The following is a 23,282-nucleotide window of genomic DNA, read 5'->3' as shown; positions in this document are numbered from 1 at the left end:
GCATATTAGAGCCATTTTTGCGATTGTGTTGATTTGCTTCAAAATACCCATATAATGATCCATACTACCTTATAATACATATAAAATTAGCCCTCTTGCGAGTGAGTTATTATATGGCACTATCGGCTTCTGTTTTCAATAGATACTCTCTTTTTCAACCTGGATGATAAGTAAATTATAATATAAGTAGATTATGAGGTCTGTCTGTTTTGATGAGATAACGAACAGCTCTGTTGTAACACAAGCGAGCACCCTGTAGAGAGCGCATTGAACTCGTTTGTTTGCTGCAAAGAGTGACGTCAAACATTCATCAATAAATACTTAAAATCTTACATGTTAGTAAACGTAAACAAAGATATAGTACCGCAACTTCAACTTTTCTTTGAGAATCTCTCACGGCCTTAATCAATTTAACTGGATAGGAACGTCAGGAAAAGTATCGTTTACTTTTATGCACGTATCGTTTTCAAGTGCAATGTTGACATTAAGCTGGAGCTAAACAGCTCCGAACTAGTAAAAGGTCCGATGTCGCGGTGCCGCGTGCGCACGTTATCGGGCGCCCCTGCGCCGGCGCACGCCTCTTAAGCCGCGCGCCGGCGCAAGCGCGGACTGTTCCCACACGGCCGCCGCACCCACAGCACCGATGGACATACAAGCTCAGAGGACCCAGAGGGAGGTCTCCTCCTCCCCACCTGATAAGGTTGGTCCTTTTTGCTAGTGAATCTATCTAAAATACTTTAAAAAAATGAAAAATATATTTTTTATCAGGTCTGTTATCAAAATTCTGAAAAAATCGTGCTGTTAGCGAACATTTCATTGTAATACGAGTACAGCCTCTACCTGCTGAGCGAACTCCTGAAAATTAAGTGTTCTCCTAAAGATTTTCTTTTGCCCTGTAATTTGCTAAACGGATCTCTACGTTTTGTTTTCACCGGCGAGAAGCCTAGATCGAAATTAGTGACCTGAAATACTGTGCTGTATCAGTACAGTTTAACAGTATTTATTTATTTTATTTATTAAAGGCATACACGCAATTGAAAATGCTTAGATCTATATATAGATTGCAACCTAAAGCGTGTACACACAGCATACGGATCAGCAACATTATTTACTTCGATTTTTATTATTTCTAAAAGGTTAATACGCGTTATTTTAAGTGGAGAATCATTCCTATTATCCTATATCCGTAACTCTAGCTCTTTAATCTCATTGTGATCATTCTTTTTTATTTATGGAACATTAAAAAGGGTTCAAAAGTTTTTTTATACTTAAAAAAGCATCGTTTTTAATTAATGTTACCTATTCCAATTCACAATACTTCAAGGCAATCTGTTTCTACCGTTGATATTCCCATGAAAGTTTTTTTCATACAGAACAAGGCAGGTACAGTAAAACCTGGTTAAATGAGACTTGGAGGAACCTGCAAATTTGTCTCACTTATATAATTTCTTACTTACCCAGTGTCTCAGATATCCAGGTAAATAAATATCTGTCTCATTTACAGAGGGTTCCATTAATGGAGGTTAGAATACAGATTATTTTAGTTATAAAGGTGCAATTATTAAATAAAATAACGTACTATGTAAGTAAGCATTATACGAGACTTTTAAGCATTATTGAGAATCAAAAAAGATAATGAAGGTAATAAACAAAAATAATCAAGCACATTTTTTAAAAACGGTACAAAAATGTAAAAAAAAAAACTGTCGTTTTAGTTTGGTTTTTGGAGGTATCAATCATGCAGCCATCAGATATTTTTTGATTTTTGCTTTGGTCACCAATATAAATAGCTGTGCAAAGTTTCTAATGTTTTTACTGCTTCGAGTTTAGAATTTTTTACTAAATTTACTTCCGAGCAAACCTTATGATAGTAGGCCTATTTAAAATAATAAATAAATAAATCTTTGGACAATTTCACACAGCGCTAGCTAGCCCCAAAGTAAGCAACTTAATGCTTGTGTTATGGGTGCTAGCCTACTTATATACTTTTTTTTTTAATACATAAATATTATACATAGTCACACCCAGACCCGTCACAGAAATTAAAATTCATCATTTCAATTTCTGCCCGGCCGGGAATCGAACCCGGGACCTCTCGGCATAGTAGTCCGTTCTGAACCACTACACCAAACGACCGGCCTATTTCAGTTACAGAGCTTGCAGAGGTAAAGGCATATCAAACTTACTCTCTATCTCAATAATAGAGGTAACTATGACGAAAAAATTGGACGAACGAATCCCAGATATAGAGGTTTGCTACGTCCCACTAACAGAGGTAATTCAGTGCCAAGGTGCCGGGACCTCAGCAGGACCTAGTTATGGAGGTTTCTCAGTTCGGCATCCAGGTCCCACTTAACCAAGTTTCACTGTATTTGAATCCTGCCTGACCTACTAAGTTTTTCCGACACACTTGGCTACTTTTCACCAACTTATTTCTATGCGAGTTTATTTTTCCAAATATGAGTAGGTATTTCTAAAAAAAAAAACACGAGTAGGACTAGTCAGGGTATGTACCTAATTATCTATTGCGTTAGTGTTTTCCTATTGTAAACATCAACAAATAGTTGCATCATCAGTACCACGCGTGGGAAGTTTTATCAGATTAGTTTATAAACAGCTTCTAAACTTACTTCGTGTAATATGGTACATGCACCTTTAAATGTCTAGGAATGTTCTTCGTCTTAGTAAATAAATATAGGTAGGTAGGTACCTATGTCTGGCGCGTAAATTAATACAAGTTGGTCGGAAACTAGCAGTATAACCGGTTGACAGAATTCAAGTGCTCTTTTAAATAAAATTGATCTGGTTTAATGAGGATGGTTTCTAGTCCCATTATTGAATATTAATTCTGTTTTTTAATTATAAATGTCGTTTTTGCTAGAACGTAGTAATGAAAAAATCTTACATAGGTACCTAGTCGTTTTGATATTTTGTCTCGTTTTCAGAATGCATTTAACTTAGTTTATAATTTATTTTAGCCATAAATGACTACTTCAAATAAAATAAATGTAGTCTACAAAATACCTATGAACAAACAATCTTATTTCAAAACAGCTCATTTTTTATCCTTCGAGGGTGGTGGTGAAATAAGGCGTTCAGCCTTTTATAACTTTGACTTCAGCGCTATAATTGGAGTCTATTTTATTATTACCTTTTATTACCCAGTACCACGTTTATGATAATATGTTGCTAAAATAAAAAATAAATCAAATTCTGTTTGGGGAAGCATCGTGTTTTGTGACGTGTTGTTTCCGCGGCCGACGACTCCGAGGTGCGCGCGCGCAGCGGGGTTATCGCGCGGCCGGGGCAACTGGAGCACTTATTATCACGCGCCTTGCGCGCTGCTCACGATGAGACTAAAAACTTTCTTCGATAAACTACATGATAATTAATTTCATCGATAATTAGGTGCCATATTATGACGCGGGCAGATCATAAGATAATGATAGTCTTTTTTCCTCATCGGTCCTCAAATTACAATGGCATTTGCCTAAATTATTACAATATTTTTCACATATCTTCGTTTGTTTCAGCCCAAACTCATGGAGGGCGGCAACTACATCCGCGAGGGCCGCGACTCGGCCAAGTCGACGTGGCTGCTGTTCTCGCCGCAGGCAAAAGACAATGTGGGCTCGCTGGCCAAGTACCTCACCATCTTCTCCAAGCACGGCGTCAACCTCAGCCACATCGAGTCGCGCTCGTCCGTGCGTCGGCCCGGCTACGAGTTCATGGTGGAGTGCGAGCACGGCACCGGCGACTTCGGCGCCGCCCTCGAGGACCTCAAGAAGATCGTCGGCTACCTCAACATCATCTCCAGAAACTACAAGGATAACAGATGTAAGTTGCGCACCCACCGCTAAAATTCTACAAAAGTCCTGACTGTTCGCTAACGGTTGAAGTCCTTCCAGCTGCCGTGCCGTGGTTCCCGCGCCGCATCCGCGACCTGGACCGCTTCGCCAACCAGATCCTGTCGTACGGCGCCGAGCTGGACTCGGACCACCCGGGGTTCACGGACGCCACGTACCGCGCGCGCCGCAAGTACTTCGCGGACATCGCCTACAACTACAAGCACGGCCAGCCGCTGCCGCACGTGGACTACACCAAGGAGGAGGTGGCCACGTGGGGCGAGGTGTTCCGCAAGCTCACGGAGCTGTACCCCACGCACGCCTGCAAGGAGCACAACCACGTGTTCCCCCTCTTGATTGAGAACTGCGGCTACAGGGAAGACAACATTCCTCAGTTAGAAGATGTTTCCAATTTCCTAAAAGGTTGGTTGTTTTCACGATCAAATTAACAAATACTTTTGACCGTGTAAATCTACGTATCTAAAAAAACTATTCTTGAATTTCCCAGACTGCACCGGTTTCACGCTGCGGCCAGTGGCTGGGCTGCTGTCGTCGCGCGACTTCCTGGCGGGGCTGGCGTTCCGCGTGTTCCACAGCACGCAGTACATCCGGCACCACTCGCGGCCGCTGTACACGCCGGAGCCCGACGTGTGCCACGAGCTGCTGGGGCACGCGCCGCTGTTCGCCGACCCCGCCTTCGCGCAGTTCTCGCAGGAGATCGGGCTCGCCTCCCTGGGGGCGCCCGACGACTACATCGAGAAGCTTGCCACGGTAATTACACGAGTCTTGCACCAAATTCATCATCATCATTTCAGGCATTGAACGTCTACTGCTGAAGATAGGCCACCCCCAATGATTTCCATAATTACCGGTTGGCAGTGGCCTGCATCCAGCGCCTTTCTGCTATCTTCTGCACCTAATTCAATGGGGCCAAAATTCTTCAAGCTCCATTTTTACTCGTGGACCATACTTAATTACCCGTTCATAGATCAAAACTTCGTTTTTCGTTTTCCCTGGCAGTGTAGATAACCATAAGATAATATTTCACAGTGTTTCTGGTTCACGGTGGAATTCGGTCTGTGCCGGCAAGGGGGCACCCTCAAGGCCTTCGGAGCCGGCCTGCTCTCCTCCTTCGGCGAGCTGCAGTACTGCCTCTCGGACGAGCCGCAGCTGAAGGAGTTCGACCCCGAGGTCACCGGCCTCACCAAGTACCCCATCACCGAGTATCAGCCGGTCTACTTCGTCGCCAACAGCTTTGAAGACGCCAAAGACAAGATGATGTAAGACTTTCATTGATATTACCTAATCACATATGAGATGATTTTATACTTATCGAAAACTGATAAATTAGAATAGTAATATCAGTCAATTAACTTATATCATAGTTTTGAAGTAAGAATGTATGTTATTCAGCATATCTTGATGAAATTTAATAGAGGAGTGTGTTGCAATATTTCATAGAGGAATAGTCAACAATCTCCGATTACATTATTTACCATCTCTTTCTTTTACAGCAAATTCGCTCAGACCATTCCCCGAGACTTCGGAGTCCGCTACAACCCCTACACGCAGAGCATCGACATCCTCGACTCCTCCAAGCAGATGAAGGACCTCCTCAGGGAGGTTCACCAGGAAATGGACCTACTCCTCAACGTCATGGAGAAACTGTAGGGATAATATAGACACACCTTTGGGTTAGACCTGTTTGAAATACTTCTCCAAGTTGAAAAAAAACGTGAAACGTTTCTGATAGATTTTGTAGTCATTCTCTTTTTCAGAGTTCAGTTTGGGGAAGTATTTTAAGTAGATCTACAATAAGTTATTTAATTGCTGTCCGTTAGATAGTTAGTAGGTAAGATCAAAAATAAGTTGCATCACATATTATGATGTTATCGTAATGATAATGACCCCGACAGTAAACAGTTTTGTTTTAAATATTGTTATGAAAGTAAAATTTAATCGTTTACGATGTTGTAATGTTGATAATAATAAAATTTGTTTAATTTACTTGTTATAAACACAATTTGTTAAAAAGATTAAGGAATAACGATAACCCAGTATAGGTTAAATAAAATAACTGAAATACTCATCAGTGTAATGATAGGTACCTACTTACATTGAAATTAACTCTGAATTTGAGTATAAGTTTTACTTTTACTTAAGTTTTTTAATTTACGGATTGTTTTTATACGTTGAAATTTACCTGAATTGATGTAAAGTAAATATTTTTTAAAAATCTTGGTCATTATAAGTATTTTAATGTAGGTATTTTTGTTTCTTTAGTAGGTAGTCATACTAAGGAACACTGTTCGAATTTATTTTAGGTTAAGGTGATTCGTGTAACTGAAACATCAATAAATTTTTAATCAACATAATATATTTAATAATTTGTACAGAATAAACTTAGTACCTAGTACTCGATTAGTGGCTAACTTTTACATAAAAATGACAAGATGACGCGCTATCTCGCTTACTCTAAGATAAATAGATCGCTACAATTTACAAGTTAAATTCGAAGGAAGTTTATTTACAATACTGCACAAGATACCTAAACCGACGTCATTGACGGCCTACACTACATTGCAAAACAAGGGCTTGCTAAAATAACTTTATACAAATCTGAATATACGTACAAAGTCGAAAGCGTGCGGTACAGCTACTTGAAGTGTAAAATGCGTTGTCTCCAGAAATTGGCACGGTTCTATAAAATTACAAAGTTAAATACTTTTTATGGACCTTATTACTAACAGTAATATTAATACATAAATAATATTTAATAATAACAAGAGTTTAGGGCAATAGTAAGTACATCTCTATCAACATTTCTCAGCAATTACTTTTCTTGGCACAATGTTTGACACAATTTTTATTTAGACGCTGGAAACCAATAATTAATTTCTCGTGTTGCATTTTAAAACAACATTTTGATCAATTTTTATCAGTGTATTGAATTTATTACAATTTTTAAAAACGTTTATTGCTCTAAAAGTTTCCAATTTTATTACCAATCAATCTTGTTTCATTTCATTAATCGTGAATAAATATTGTTAATATTGAAGATTGATTAACACCCACTTTCAGATAGTACAGGTTCAAGATAGGCCGTAAATATTTCGATACACAAAATACATTCTGTAGATATAACTATTTTACAACAATAAATTATTTAAGTTTCATTTTTTATTACATAGTTAATATTAAGATATTTTTAAGAATTTTAGAGACAGCTATTTAGTCCCATTTAAGTACATTCAGATTATTCTGTAGAAAGCGTATAAAATTATTTCCAAATGCGTCGAATAGACTTATATTAGATAAGAAGTCTTAAATTAACACATCGTAATTACAAAGTGGTGGTGTTGGTACGATTTTTACTTATTAGAAGAATAGGGAAAAAGATATACTCATAATGTGCTTTATTATGCTATGTTCCAATGCAATGGGAACGCCTTACAATGCATAAAGACTTTTCTTTATTTAATAAGACTTTTGTATGCAGAGCTAACAGAAATTACAAGAGAATATCAAGAGCTCTACTACGAATGACAAAATTATGGCGAAAGACCAATGTAATAATAAAATCTCCAACTGTATCTATAGCTAGTTGCTGATGTACTTAGAAAAGGACTTTAAGATTGTTGAGAGGGAACATGACAAAGTGTTAAATACTAAGTCGAGATGGTTTTCCAGGGAGGAAAACACATAAATAATAGTTTAAAAAATGCAATGACGACATGAGTCTGTTTAACATAGTAAAAAATGAGTGACGAAACTTAGGCTGGGTTGCACCATATTACTTTAACTTTGACAAACGTCAAAAATCTGTCAAACACCATACAAGAAATTCCATCGTAATCGTTATAGTTACGGTCAAAGTTAGGTGGCGCAACAGACTCAGCCTTAGAACATTAGCGGCCAAGTAACTATAACAACAAATTTTTGACAGCGAACGTATCACAGTTACTAGAAATAAATAAATAAATATAACTTTTTACAATAAATATCAGAAAACAGTAGGCTACCGTACCATTAAGATATAATCTAAATTAAATTAATAACTGTTTACATATTTTATATCTATCAATCTATGTCACCAATATAATAAATAATGTGGTGCTCTTATTAATTATTTTAGGTAAGTATCAAAGTGTATTATTGCATTAAGTAGACCTTGTATAAGTTCTAGTTAGAAAGAGGAAATGAGTCGACGACGTTGGGGCACATCTAATAGTACAATTGACTGACAAGTAATTCGTAGTAATTTTTCAGCAAAATTGTTTCGCGATTGTGAAATCAAGCCGTAAGTTATGCCTACAGGTGGACAAAAATAGACCAGCCCTTTTTTATTTACTCACTAAAACAAAACTTACATCTCAAAATAGGGTTGTCCTTTATTTGTCTACCATTAGGTACGTTGGATGGTAAATCTTAATCCGAAAAGGTTATCTACACTCCAAAAATGTTTTCGCAGTAATGCTTAGGTTGATAATAGAAGATACAATCAATAATATTTTAATTAATTGAACTACGTGGGAGACTGAATTCAAGAAGAACTCAACTTATATTTTTTGTAAAAGACTCTATTTTAGATGAATTAATTGCTTGTGAAACACACTAATCTACAGTTTTAAGCCCCAACAGTAAAGATATTGATATTAAACATATACAAATATATTACTAACAATTGTTGATGCAAGCAGTATTTACAGCGACTGTGAAAATGAAAGTGATAAAAACAACAATAAATCAATGTCTGGATATGTTCCATGAGACTCCAGTCACCAGATACTTGAAATAGATAAACAAATTTTTAAATGTTTCCATAACACAACTTTTACTACACTAATAAGAAAAAAAAACAGAAACGTCGAACGGACTTTCTAATTCATTCATGAAGAAGAGAGCCCTGCTGAAATATTTAGCCCTTCTGTTATTAAAATGATAAATTCCCGCAATAAGAAGATCCATTACTGCTGAATACTTACGCGAATTCACTACAAAATAAATATTTATGGACTTTAAACAAGGTCTGTCTCTAGCACGAAAAACTCTCGTCTTCGAGCCGATTGCGTATTCGACAAAATTCGATACCCAGCCTTCGAATTCAAAGATAACGTGACGACGTCGATTGTCAAAATTAGTTTCATGCTACCATTTTTCAAAATTTTCACTTACGTCACGTTAACAGGGGCGCTGTTTAAATTGTATTTTCATACTTAAACTTAAATCTTTCGATGGCGAATTCGAAGTCTTAAGATTTTCGTGCTTACAGGTACTGAGTTTAAATGCTTTTAATAAAATCTTTGAATCATAATTATTTTACTTTCGTGTTATGAAATGACATTCAAAATATTATTTTCATTCAAGAAAAGATTTAAGCCTGTTGTTAACGTAGGTCAAACTGATATTCAGGCAAACATACGTTGAAATTCAACTTATTCTTGCCTGAATTTAAGTTTGAATAGAGCTTTGAGTGTCACTTCAGTTCTTGAAACATGAAACCTTAAATTACTACATAATGCTATAAAGATAATTTATTCATCTAGTAGAAAAAGATACACCCAAATGCATGAATTAATTATAAACTAATCTATAAAAGTATCTGATGAACCGGAGTCTTGAACTTCTTGCTGCAGGCCTACACCTCGCTCTGCATGCAGTGGATGGACGAGTCCTCCGAGAGCTCATCCATCGACGAATCCGTGAAAGACGTCCCATCTGAAATGCGCAATTGTTTGCTGTTAGTGTCTAAGTATGCAAGTTTGGGTGCAATAGGGACCTTTTTACTCTACCTACAATGTGAATTCAGATTTAGAAGAGATTTTACGATTATCATCACCATAGTCAGCCTCAAAATTATTGTTTTTATAAGCCTATACTTGCAATGAAAGGGTGCAAAGTTAATCCAGTTTCGTAATTGTAATGACTGGCCTTATAGCGTGGCTTCGTCTATGGCAGCGGCGGCGGAGGCGCGGGAGGGACATACGGACTCAGAATAAGCGCCCCCTCCGCGGCAGCTGACATCGAAGTGTATTCTGTATGAACCACCAAGGTTGGTTATTGCATTGTCAAAATAGTTGGTTGGCTTTGAAACAGGCTAATCACTTTCCTATGTTTCAAAATTTCAGTAACTGTTTTCATCAAAAAGAAGGAACAAAGGTAAATAGTATCTAAATGCTTATATCGTTACAGAAGTCATGTTCTACCGTACTTTCAAGTAGGTATACCTTTTTACCAAGACATGAATAGTTAGGTAGGTAGTGATCCTTCAATAAATTGTTGACTTTTATCTCAGTTGGTAAAACAGCGATAGAGAAGAAGTAGAGTTGTGTTATGTAATGTTGTTGCATGGACTGTGTAAAGACAGCATGACTAATATTACTCACCTATTGGGACAAAAGGCGGCTTGTTCTGGAAGGAGTAGGTGAGGTGCAGGTTGATGGGGCGGCCAAACCCCACCGGGTCCGCGTCCCGCGATATCACTGCGGACAACGCGCATCGTCAGCACACCGCTACACACGACACACACATTCGCTAGCCAGAGAAACGCAAGCGTCGCGAGCCAAGAACATCGCCAAGCAGACATTGTTTAACAACTAGCAGTAGTTTTATAGAGGTAGGTAAGTGAGAAGCAAGTAAACGTAAGTATGATGAAGTAGGGTCTTCTTAATAGCAGTCACTCATAATAAAGATGCTTCAGAGATGTGTAAGTAGTATAGATTTTGAAGTTAGTGTATCCTTTGACGAATTGATTTTCCACAAGATTTCCAAATATCCAAATTTTTCTTACGAATGGTGTCTACATAGCACTGAAGCATCTCATCATAGAGCGCAGTTATTCAAAGAGGTGTCTGGGAAGAGGATCAGGCGTGGGCAAGTACTAACGTTGATTCTGCTTCCCCTTGCCGGTATGCTGGTGCTTCTTCTGCCGCGCCCGGCTGTTTTGGAACCAGACCTGCGTGACCCGCTTGCTGAGCCCCGTGACCTGCGCGATGCGCTCCAGGTCCTGGCCGTCGGGGTTCGAGTCCAGCTGGAAGTTGGCCTGCAGCACCTGCAGCTGCTCCTCCGTGAAGGTGGTGCGCACCCTCTTCGCCTTGCTCTTGTGGTAGCCCTCCGAGTCGCACCCGTCTGCGGTCACACCAGCAGTTCAATTGTGATAACGGTTTAGGATTTTCAGGTCAAACTATTTTAAGTGCAGACAGGCAAGTATTAGTTTCAATTTAACGAGAAAGGACAGTAAGGAGCAGAAATTTTATATCATCAATGTTTCCTGTACGTAAGAGTGTTAATCAACAGTTGGACAGTTAAAAAGTTGCTTGACCGATTAGTGGCCAAGTAAAAAATGGTTCAAATATTTAAAAAATTCACCATCAGACGAAATGGATCCGCCATCGAGCGTCTCCAGGTAGTGCGGCTTGCACAGCACGCGGTCCTCGTGCAGCGCGAACTGCTCGCCCGTGGACAGCTGGCGGCCGCACGCGTCGCACGCGAAGCACGCCAGGTGGTACACCTGCTCGCGCGCCTTGCGCACCCAGTCCGACGACGAGATGCCCCGGCAGCACTTGGAGCACTTCGCGCCGAAACTCCTGCGGAACGCACCAAACTTCACTACCCGGTGCTGGCATTAGCGACACTCGCCAAAAGCAGGATTTGTTAGCATTCGGGGCAGGGAGTATTTCGACCAGCGTGCAGCTTCTTCGTCACACAATTCAAGATTGGATGCATACTGGTAAAGACACTCACTACACACCGATGTACCTTTCTGTGCCTCTACCATGAGTTTACCTACCGAGCATCTCGCTATCGAGGGCGTAAAAAAATGTATGGCAAATTGTACAGCGCCTCTAGCGGTTAGTAGCTGAACCACAGCAAAACTAAAAACACTACCATGAGTTCATCTCAAATCGTTAGGTAAAAAACCTATCTAAATGAATACGATAGCGACTAAAGTTTTTATTAAGTTTCATACAAATAACTTACCATGAGTTGCAATTTTCAAAGATGTCATCGAAAAATACCTTAGCTGTCACAGTAACGTAACTCACTGGCTTATTGACGTGTGAAAAGCAAAATAAAATTGTGGTTTTAGGTCATTTTAGGTGTTTTCTTTATTAAATTATGTCGGAAAGAAGTTAATATCGAAATTCCTCCACCACATAGTATGTTTATTTTTACTTAACTTACCTTTCCATAAATTCTACAATCGGTTTAAACGGATAGGCGCAGGTTCTCATTTTCCTATCGTGGTTAAAATCCAATTTTTTGTGGAAAATTAATCATCAATAATCCTTCAACAAAACATGTTTTGTTATCTGTTGTCATGACAACAGCTGCGTCAAAGTCGCAATGACAAGAAATAAACAATACAAATTTAAAATCATCATGTTAATTCAGCTTTAAGCACTGTTCTAGGACACTTAAATTTTGCAGTGTTATTTTTGACATTTTTGTTATTTCCTACTCTATCTTTTCTATATAGTTAGAAAGGAGCGGCATTCGTTCTTTCATTCATCCATTCATAGAGTGTGAAGTTGGATACGTTTACATGTTCACCAACATGACATCACAAAACCATCGAATTATCGCTGGCGAGTAAAGTATACGGTAATTGAACTCATGGTATGATTTTAATGCAAACTTCATCGATCCACGTTTAAACTCTATCGACTGTAGTATACGAATACAAGTTTTCGATGGCAACTCATGGTAGAGGCACTGAACAGTAACTGGTGAACTAAGCCCTAAGGTCTCACCCAGTCCGACATTACAAGCTTTTATGTATATGAGCGGGTTTCCACACCCACGCGGGAGCACTCATACTTAACAGTGTACAGTTAAGAGCATAAACATGTATCCACTCCTTAGCTCTTATCGCGGTGACTTGTGAATAAAATGTGGATACATATTGTGCGCCTGACTGTACCTGTGTACGACACAGGACGGGGCCCAACCAGCACTTTGCATAAACGAAACTGACATTAAGTGTATATCATAAATTTAATGCTAGATTGCTATTTCTTTGGAGATGAGTTATAGGTAAAGTTGCGGCCAGGAGACGCGTTAGGTTGCGAAAACTAAGTATTGAGAAAACCTGTAGATTAGAATTACTTTTTTTTTTGTTTTTATTGGCAATTCTTGGGACATTTCGAAACTTCGAACCATTTCATTTTAGCTGTACATTTTCTTTAGTTTTTCTTAGTCTGAAGATTAGTTAAATTAGGGGAGCAAGTATATTGTTTTTTAGATCTTACGTAATCGGAATGACTCTATCTTATGTTCTATTTAATATTTATTGTACGGCGATCGTAACGTTTGCTACTAGGAATTAATTTAATAGACTTGTGCAATAAAATATCTCATAGATAAAATTATAGAGCGATAATTTACCCGCTCTCCATTCATGTAATGAATTAAGCCAATCTCCTGGAGAGGCAATAAGTGTTCTATAATCATAGAAATCAAGAGGGTAAGTGCCACTTCGACGGAGTTATGTGCTTTGTTTTACGGCTGGACATATCCTTTGCCCGTGGTTGCTTTACGAGCATTTTGTTCAGTGTGCCTACCATGAGTTTACGTTAGGTGAGCTCGCTAGCGAATACGTCAAAAAATTCTATGAAGATCTTATTTCTTGAAAGTAGCCACTAGGGGCGCTGCACAATATGTCATACATTTAAATGTCATTTTTTTACGCAGTCGCTAGCGAGCACACCTAACGTAAACTCATGGTAGGCACACTGGCCCTTAGTCTTTTCTGGTCGCAGTTTCGTTAAACTTACCCGAACTACTAAATTCAGTTAATCTTAGACTTTATGTACTGTTGCCTTGCTCAAAATAATCGTGTGTAGGTGCTTATTTCATGACAGATACCTAATAAAAGCTCGATCATTGTAATACTTGAAAAAATTTATTTTGTCCATAGAAAGATTGCACCGTATATTTCCGAAAATTCCGTTTAGATTAGAATAATTAATCGTGAAACTTGCTTGCTATTTATTACCTATGCCACTCAGAATTACTCGGAGATACTGTAACTTTTCACCGATATTTTTTACAAAATGACCGCAACATACTTCTACAGTAGGTATTCATTATTATACTTTGCTTCTACGGTTTAAGTGTGAGTATATTACTTAGATATACTGTATGCATAAATAAGTCTAAGCTATTGGTATAAATCAATCGCACAATCACAATTATATTCAGTCATTAAAAACTTTTTACGACGATGTACTCATACGATAGCCCAGTTGCACTGAAGTTAATTAAAATATTATGATAGGCCATAAGGGTAAAGGCACATCACATGTGAAGTCAGAGTGCAATTTTGATAGCGGTTTGAACACCAGCGCGTATTTTTATTAGTATTGGTACAAGCGACTCCTGTTTCCGAAAGCAATGTATCGTTAACATTTTACGATATATTGGTATTGGTAACTTTAAATTATTTTCTAATTGGACAATTATTTTTAACTGATTTCGAAATAGAAGGAGGTTCTCAATTGCACGTTGTTTATTTATTATTATTTTTTGAATTCAGTTTTAATTTTGTTTTGTTGAATTGTTTAAAATCGTAACGAATTATTTTCGGAGAATTTTTTACAAGTTTATAATTATAGTTTCACTGTCCGGTGTATGTACACAAATTTAACTTTCCCATTTCCCGGTTTTCTATCAAGCTGAAATATTACACGACCAGTCGACGTATATGACGCAACACTTATTACACAAATCGCATTTTTAACGGACGATTGTTTATCTAGTTTACATTTTTATTCATTGCTATCATTATTCTCATTAAATATAATTCAATAAAACTGTCTGGTCAATAGGACTTCAGAGTTGTAGGTTTTCAGAGTTCAGGAGTGCGGCTGTGCCCTTAGTGTGTGCACGTTAGGAAGTAGGCTTCCACCAACGTCCAACACCTACTGTTTACGGCGGAACTATCACCATTAATCATACAATTTTAATTCGCTGAGCAAAAGAAATACACACAGAAGTTCGCTCGCATACATTGTAACTCGCAATGCTATAGTACGCGATGAATAATGGTAATGGCTGCATTAGGATTCATTAAACTTGTTTCCGATGAACTTTAATACGCCTCCTGGAATATGAGTATGAATAGCGCGATAATTGAAGCACACGTTATAATTTAATACTTACCTCGGTATGGGGTTAGACACGGAATTCCTCGTCGGTTCATGTTTAGAGTTTTAAAGAAAGCTTTAAGGTTAAGATTAGGATTAAACTTCCATCAACAGATAAACTATTAAACAGAGAAAAGAAAATGTTATCAGAAAATTTTAATCCTGCGATATAGCTCTCTGGAGGTAGTTACGTTTGTAGTAACATGGGTAGAGGTCTAGTCTTAGTCGGCTCTATCTAGGGTAAATTAATCGTTAACAATGACTGTACCTTGCTCTTCCAACTATACCTGCAAGTACATTATGTGACTCTGCTCCTTAACACTATATCCACGAGGGCCAAGTTGCGAACACTGTTAATGACCGATAAGCCAACAGCATGCTTCAGAGGGCACGCTCACATCGATCCCCTGGAGCATGTCAGACGGCTCATAGGCAGATAAAAGCCCACATGACAGGGAGTAGGTTAGGATATTACTTTTAGTTACTTACTTACGGCAAAATACAGTTGAGTCATGTCATGAATGTTTCATCAACAGGTCTTATCTTAGGGGTCCTTCATGAGCAGTTTCCGATCAGTCCTTTCCCCTTTACCTACAAGTATACACGCTAGGCATGGTTATCAATGTTAGTTTAATATAAGTGCCAATACTTCTTCCTGTACCAAAAGTGAGGCTCAAGTGGTGGTCTAAGGAGCTGTTCTTGTTATCCATGCTCAAGTTCCATGAAGTGCCTAAAGTCTGTTGTTTGTGGAGTACATGCAATCGTTTATTACACAATCATTAATTCAAGACAGCGATATTGCAGTTGCCGTTCCCTCGCGTGAATTTTCGCGCAGCCGCTGATGCGCCCGCGCCGGTGATGGATCGCGCACGCTTCGTTAGGCCGGCGGGCCTTACTCTAAACTACTACTTCCACAAATTCACCTCCATCGGTCTCTCTCGTTCATCTTGAACGACGGGAAGAGCGAGGGAGATGAATAGAGCTGATACATCAATACTCACGGAGTGTGACCCCAGATGAGGCTCCGGTTCACCTCGCACGACGATTCATCTTAATCAAAATGGAGTTTCGAAACCTTACCGTAACAAAGGACACAAAGATCACGTTGTGCAAAGGTGCAAATAAGCGTTCAGAAAGCATTGACAAATGAATATTCTCAGATGATTTCTTTTAAAAATAAGTCTAAAACTACAGCTTTTAAGTTTATGATTCGATTATTAGTTAGTAGGTAAGTTGTAGTAAGGCGCTTGGGATATTGCAGACTTAAAAGCAATCATCGTTAGTTAATGATTACCACAGGACGTTTTGGACTTTGGAAATAGGGTAATACGATCGGTAATAACCCATAAGGTCTGAAATTAAGTTCCAACGGGCTCAGGGACAAATTCGACGAACAGTCATGATTGTAAGTACCATTGTATTTTTAATTCTCCCAGTCCCGGTAGGCTCAGGAGTATCCTTTGCGTAAGCCCAGCGTTACAAGTGATATTATTTGTAAATAAAACAGAGCGAAACCCGCCGAGCGGGTGCCACCGCACCGGCTGCGGCTCATTACCATTCCGCGGCCCTTAATATTTAATTAATTAAGTGGGCTCATGCAGTCCATTAACGCCGGCATATCGCGTAACACGGCCTCGGCGGTCACCTTCATGAGAGATGATGTTGCCCGAGATTACGCGAGATTACACAAGATTAAATCTAAAACAGTTGGCACTCCTTCCTACATCCAGAGCATGTAAAGTTTGCATAATCAAATTTTGCGCTTCTAGAACCACTATTACAATACACAGGGGCAATTAAATTACATATCAGGAAGTCAGTAACAGCGGACCATTAACTTAAATAACCAATTCCAAATGAATCTTCGAGGAATCCGGCTTGAAAATTAAAATCTTACCGCGAGAGATTTACGATGGGAACTTTTAAAGTAAATGGTTAGACTTAAAAGGTTAAGAGCTACCGTAAAATGGGTCGGCGGTTATCAGCGCGATAGCGACAGTTTTAAGTTCAAAAGCGCAGAATCGCGTGTCAGCCGAGTATTAATTTAGTCCGCGCGTTATCTGCGCCTTCCACACACTGCCCGGCGCGATCTGCATTTCAAAACGGGGCGTTTGAGCACTCCGGCTTATCACCACTTATTAACATTTTGTCGCCGGCTGAATCAATTAATGTGGGCCTCGCATAATAATTAACTAAGTGACAGATTAACAAGTTTTAACACTCGGCGTAATGAAGATGTTGCGTCGCGATAAGTACCGGCGTTGACTATTCATGCGGCGGCCGGGGGTGGTCCGGCGCCGGCGCAGCCTCCGCTGCAAGCTCGCGCTTGGAATAGGCTTTTGGCCTGAGAGCGGTCGGTAGTATCAGCACTGCGATAATGTAGCGTTGAATATCCAACAATAATAGCGCAAACTTGCACGAATTTGAACGAGATGTGCCTCTACACGAGTAATCTACGAAGATTGCATCTACAAAGATGCATTGAAAATGCCATTTTTAACTGGTATTCAGACTCATAAGATAAAAGAGAAAGGTTGCAATATAGATGTTATCATAATGTGTGGTAAAAAGATTGCATCAAAAATATGTAATTGCAGTAATAGCTATACTTATTATTATTCTGTGCTATTACTTACAATATTTATGCAAAAGTAGAGCAGAATAATTACAAAATGACTGAGAACAATACTATAACATTTTTAAGTGTTGTAATTATCGAACACCCTTGTTTAAATCAAATTGATTGATTTGTGTTACATTTTTGCCAGAGGCTGTCACCGTGAGGGACCTGCCCGCGAAGGCCTGTGCGCAGGCGCACGCGCTGTAGTACGTCACGCGCAACTCTTATTAGCGGCGCATTGTGGTGATCCGTCAGCGATCGCCCACGGCGAGCAGGCCTCGTATAATATTCCAATGAATCTCAGATTGGACTTGTATCTAAAACAAATAACTTAAATCATGTCGTCGAGTGAATGGGCCGACTGAATGGGTATTAAAAGGCGGGGGCTGCGCGGGCGCCGCGGAAAGCAATCAGCGCGAGGATTTACGGCGCGCCCCGGGCACGCGCACTACACGCACCCGATATTGTCAAACGCCTTCGGTGTGCCCCAACTTGGCGATAACAATGGCCAGCTCCGGGCGGACAACTCGGAAATGTTAAACAGCAACAGCACCACAACAAGCGTCCACCCAATTAGGGAATTGCTCGCAATTGGAAATACCTCGCCTTGAGTTGTCGACAACATTATCTTTATTACTCGTAGGTTTTGGTAGGCCGGGTTATTAGCCGATTTACTGTGCTTATTTATACGCCTCCACGAGTTCAAGGGTGACCGGCGACCTCTGATAAATTATACCTACTCGCTGAAACTTCCTCGTAGTGACGAGAGTTTTCATAACGACCAAGAAGTTCTGATGGAGTTTCCTTATTCGTTCTTGGATAGGTTGGCAACGTCGCAGGCTTTTAAAAGCGAGATATTGTCGGTCAACTTAGACCGACGATATCTCACGAACTTTCTTCCATCACCATATTAACGATAATAAACCTTACAAAGCTCACAGCATTTTTTTAAAGCTCCTTGCAGTCCCGATTACTATATCTAACCTGTAAGCCTCATCAAGTTTGTTTACTGCATTTCAGCTGGCCTGGCTTTATTCTGTATCTCATAGTAGGACGATTAAAAAGCATCCTACCGATATTTACAATTGCCAATTCCCAAGTAACCATCAAACGTGTTATCAATAGTCAATAGCCGATAGCCATCGTACTCCCAGAGCATCGGATCTATCCCATTGTTTATATCGCTATATTCCTCCGGGTTGGCTTATTTATGCGGCCGGGATTAATTAAAGTCGGGGGCGACAAGGCGCATTTACATACGACACGCGGTTCGCATTTGCGCGCGCGGGGGCGGCGACATCGCGTGCGCCGGCGCATACGTACAGCCAACAATAGAAATGCCACTGATTTTATTCTTGAGATTCTAATTCATCATCTTCTAGTTCTTCTTCTTCTGTCATTGTATCGCAACTTTGGTTCTGTGTACGATCCACCCATTCTATTTGCTATTGCCATCGGAAGTCAATTGATCCACTTTTTGCCAACTGCTTTACCTTAGCTTGTGTCTGATAAAAGCGAACCCAGACCAAGAATCGTATTTCCATAGGAGGAGGTATACAATTTAAATTACTAACTATTGTCCACTGTAACTACAAATCATATTTACTCCGCCTTTCAATTCAAAATCCACAGCAAATAAACCTGTCACAGTCTACGATAAATCAGCCGAACCACTTCAAAGTCGGGCTAGTGTAAGTAAAACAAAAGAACGCGGCTACCAGACAAAAAGGCGCGTAAAATAAACACACGCCGATGATATATCAACGAAGCAATTACGCGGTAGCCGCGGGCGCTCGTTACGAACTGAAATATTATTTAGCCTGTGACACGCCGTCGATAACGAGCCCTGTCTGTACACAATTTATTTTCAATAGTAACATTATTGGTTTTTCGGAGTGAAATTAGTTTTGGGGAGGGTTTCTGTTTTAAAAATGCATAAAGCGGAGTTGTTGCCATGTTCTGCTCCTTTTGGCGTGAATGGACACCGCTGCAGACTGTTAAAACGCCTGTTTTCGGCTCGATCTGTCACACAATACAGAGAAACCCTGCTGATATTGCTAATGATAAATTAAACTATCTCGGGATTTTATTTTCAAAAAGCCTTGTTTGCTTATTGCTCTACAACGCATGTTACAAATTCGATTTCAAATCCCGCCTGTAATAAAATTTGTATATTTCAAAAGTTCATCTTTCATCTAATCTCAAGAGTACAATAATATGAAACAATATTTTTAATTTCGCGCGGAATTGAACCCAGAAGATCCAAACCTACTCGTAGGTAACTTTCAATGTATTCAGCTACGGGTTGTCATATCAGTGTACCTACCATGAGTTTACGTTAGGTGTGCTCGCTAGCGAGTACGTCAAAAATCTCTATGAAAATTTTGTTTCTTGAAAGTAGCCGCTAGGGGCGCTGCACAATATGTCATACAATGAATGTCATTTTTTTACGCAGTCGCTAGCGAGCACACCTAACGTAAACTCATGGTAAGCACACAGGTAACACAAAGTTTTAGGAAACTTATTGAGGTGCCTGGTATGCTATTCCTTGCCAATACTTTTTACAATAAAGTACAAGCACATATTTTTGACATATGGAAAGATCTAATACATAATTAAAATAATTATTGACCCTGATATTATACCTCGCCCGAATAGTGTGCGCGTGTGTTTCATAACATACGTCATCGGACGCAAGCGACAACAATGACTTGCAGATCCTCCAGTTGATATTCATAGATAACTCGCCACGTTTGACTTACTTGCATCCGGATTCCGGACGATATTAACGAACCCGATTTTAAATTCCTCCCGTCAAAACTTTCGTCCATGTTGTTAATTATTCCTATTGGTTGTAGTTCGGGATAGAAAATCCCGTTGTGTCAAAATTAAGCACTATTAAGTTAAATCAGTTTGGATCATGACTGCGTAGTTTTCCATAGTTATTGTGCACAGACTATTAAAACTCTTAGTAAACAGCGTCAGCTATGCGAGCAAGGCTAAATTAACTTAGCTAAGCTCTTGGTCCGCTAGAACCCGCATAATTACAATGCATTGCATTGTCAAATCTACATTCAAACCTGCAATTTAGAATGTGATTGGTTAAATACATTGATATGTCTCCAAAGCTATTTGGTTCTATAACCATTCTATTACAGGCTGTAATTAATGTAGATTCGTACATGGATATTGATACGGACCTTAGTGTCAGCTAACGATGCGAAATATTAAAACATTAATTTGAATTCATTGTAAAAGTATTTTAATCGTATAATGCAATGCCTAGTGGACAGTAGAGAGGCTGGCAACAAAGAATGTAATGAGATTGCTCAAGCCTCTAGAGCGCCTCACGGGCAAGGTTATCAACCACAATACAGTTCGGTAAATACTTTTGTTGACCTTATTGCTTCATATACAATAAAATCTAAAATTTACATACTAAGACTTCTATCCTGCAGGGACATTAATGAATACTACACCATTTACAGAAAAACTTTCATTTTTTCCATGGTCTCAGATGAATTCGACAGTGATACTGAACAAAACAAAAGCATTCAATGATAAAAGCTGACATCATCGAGTAAGGCATTCGAGTTTGCAAACGCAAATTACCCATTACGAAATACTAGTTTTTCGACTTCGAGGCGGCACACCACAGCTTACAGTTCGCACAACACAATCAATGGCGTGAATGATTCCCAGTTCGTATAGTTAGAATGAAAGAATGACACCCATTCAAAAACGTCTACACTTGCTGACATTCCTTTTGTGCTTAATAGAGCTTAATACCAAAAGGCTAGTGCTGTGATATGTAACTCCAGAGCTCACGAGGTCTCCCCGATCGCTATCACGAGGGATGACAGCTGGCGCGGGAACAATGCGGGAGGCTCGAGCTGGTGGTCCTCGCTCGGACGTTCTGCGATCACGTCGCGGCCAGTTATCACAATCAAAATAAATGACAAATGAAAAGGTCGCACTTGCAAGTCACGCCGTTTTTTACCGAGCATTCCGCTGCCCCATTGTGGATTGAGCTTCGATTTTCAATAAAACCACTCTTCGAGCAGCGGTTAGGGTTCTCCAGTTAGATACAATGTTTAATTGTGCGCTATTGGTTTTAATTAGTTGCGATAATTTAATGAGAAAGAAGTCCTTATAAGATGAGATCTATTTTGGCGTCGGTTTTCAACGTTTTGTGTAGTTTATGTTAACTTTTTTTATACTTTGATTGCATGATTGCCTTATTTAGGGTGTAGTTACACACATTTACGACTGTGATGTTCAGCTTAGGATCGATTATTCTTTCTATTATATTAGTATTAATTCTAATTATGTAACCAATTAAGGCCACCAAAGTTACTATGATAAAGAATGTTAAATATTTTTGTGGACAGTAAAATCTGGAGTCCATAATAACCAACCTTAAAAAGGATTAAAACTACGGGACCCAACTTAAAATTCAATCTCTCCACTCCTGGTTTGTTTCTATATCTCTCAAAAGTAAGTTCTCACGCACCTGTTAGAATCGTTTCCCTTTCTTTATGTAAATACATGGGAGCTTCGGGCAGATGTGCCGAAGCTCGCAAGCTCCGAGGAGCTTTTAATTAGCTAACATTAATGATGCTCTTTGCCAACTCGTAAACGGAACCTTATTTATGACCAAACATCAGTTTATTTCTAAGAGCACTGTAGCTATTGTCTAAAGCTATATTATTTTGTTAATATTGCTTTTTCTTTTAGCTACTTTTATAAAAGTATTTGTCAACTATTCAAAACAACACTTGATGATGGGCTGATGGGTATTTGACACCACCATACCACCAACTTACAGTCAACTGACAGTCTTGTAAAACGCAATTCTTTCATATTTCTTTGGTATGTTTTTAAAAATAAGCTGATGAAATCACTATTCAGTTGATCTTGATAAGTTATAACCCGACTACGGAGAAGCCAAAAAGAAGGGTTATGATTTTAGCAGTCTGTCGGCCGTTTGGTGTAGTGGTTCAGAAACGGACTACTATGCCACGAGATCCCGGGCTAGAATCTCGGCCGGGCAGAAATTAAATGATGTATGTATTGCAAAAAAAGTATATAAATAGCCTATATTCGTTAAGCTAGCACCCATAACACAAGCATATTACTTTTGTTGTATTACGTTGCTTACTTTGGGGCTAGTTGGCTTTGTTTGAAATGGTCCAAAGGAGATATTCATGTATGTTTGTATTATGCTATAATATTTGTTGTATAATAATTCCTAATAAATTAGGCATCAATCGATCGATACATTTCAAGCTATTTGTCCGAACCGAACACATCTAACGAAAAACATTTCTCTTTCGAAGAAGGATAACAGTTTTTAAAATTAGTAATACTTTTTACTGGAGGTTTGCTGTTATTATTACTAAATATTATTAAAATCTTAATTATGTAAGTACTACAATAGTACGAAAAATATCGTTGATGTCTTTTATATCGGGGAAACATAGTGTCTCACTCCTCTTTCATTTGTGATTTTCAAAATTTGTAACTATGGTTTTAAAAATACCATTGATAAATAAGTATAATTTCAAAGCCAATGTTGATACAGAAGTATTATAGAATGAGGTGGTGTTGTCAAATCCCCAAAAACCAAGATATTAAGTTTTTAAATGAGTTCACTTATTTAGGCACTAC

General features: G+C 39.0%; 2 protein-coding genes across 3 annotated transcripts in view; one reads left to right on the top strand and one right to left on the bottom strand.

Annotated features, from left to right (window-relative positions):
* Positions 1-548: 548 nt before the first annotated feature.
* Positions 549-6,385, top strand: PAH (phenylalanine hydroxylase). Of its 2 annotated transcripts, none has more exons than XM_028300899.1 (6): positions 549-700; positions 3,534-3,837; positions 3,909-4,268; positions 4,354-4,616; positions 4,896-5,125; positions 5,360-6,385. In XM_028300899.1, the coding sequence occupies exons 1-6, from the start codon at positions 644-646 to the stop codon at positions 5,514-5,516; spliced, it is 1,371 nt and encodes a 456-aa protein (XP_028156700.1). In that variant the 5' UTR covers positions 549-643; the 3' UTR covers positions 5,517-6,385. The 2 variants fall into 2 exon arrangements, with proteins under 2 accessions (XP_028156700.1, XP_028156699.1); XM_028300898.1 differs by having other exon boundaries at positions 3,900-4,268.
* Positions 6,386-8,941: 2,556 nt separating this feature from the next.
* Awh (LIM/homeobox protein arrowhead) overlaps positions 8,942-23,282 on the bottom strand; it is a 56,309-nt gene continuing 41,968 nt past the window's right edge. Inside the window, exons 3-6 of the mRNA XM_028300897.1 lie at positions 11,214-11,431; positions 10,731-10,973; positions 10,232-10,327; positions 8,942-9,563 (exon numbers count right to left, since the gene is read on the bottom strand). Of these exons, the coding sequence (XP_028156698.1) occupies positions 9,484-9,563; positions 10,232-10,327; positions 10,731-10,973; positions 11,214-11,431 (637 nt within the window). The 3' untranslated portion in view covers positions 8,942-9,483. The remainder of the gene's footprint in view (positions 9,564-10,231; positions 10,328-10,730; positions 10,974-11,213; positions 11,432-23,282) is intronic.

This window comes from Ostrinia furnacalis, unplaced genomic scaffold (assembly GCF_004193835.3).
Source record: "Ostrinia furnacalis isolate ACB-3 unplaced genomic scaffold, ASM419383v2 OfSCF0802, whole genome shotgun sequence".
Classification (NCBI taxonomy): domain Eukaryota; kingdom Metazoa; phylum Arthropoda; class Insecta; order Lepidoptera; family Crambidae; genus Ostrinia; species Ostrinia furnacalis.
The sequence above is the reverse complement of the archived record's forward strand: the minus strand, read 5'-3'. Positions and strand labels throughout refer to the sequence as shown.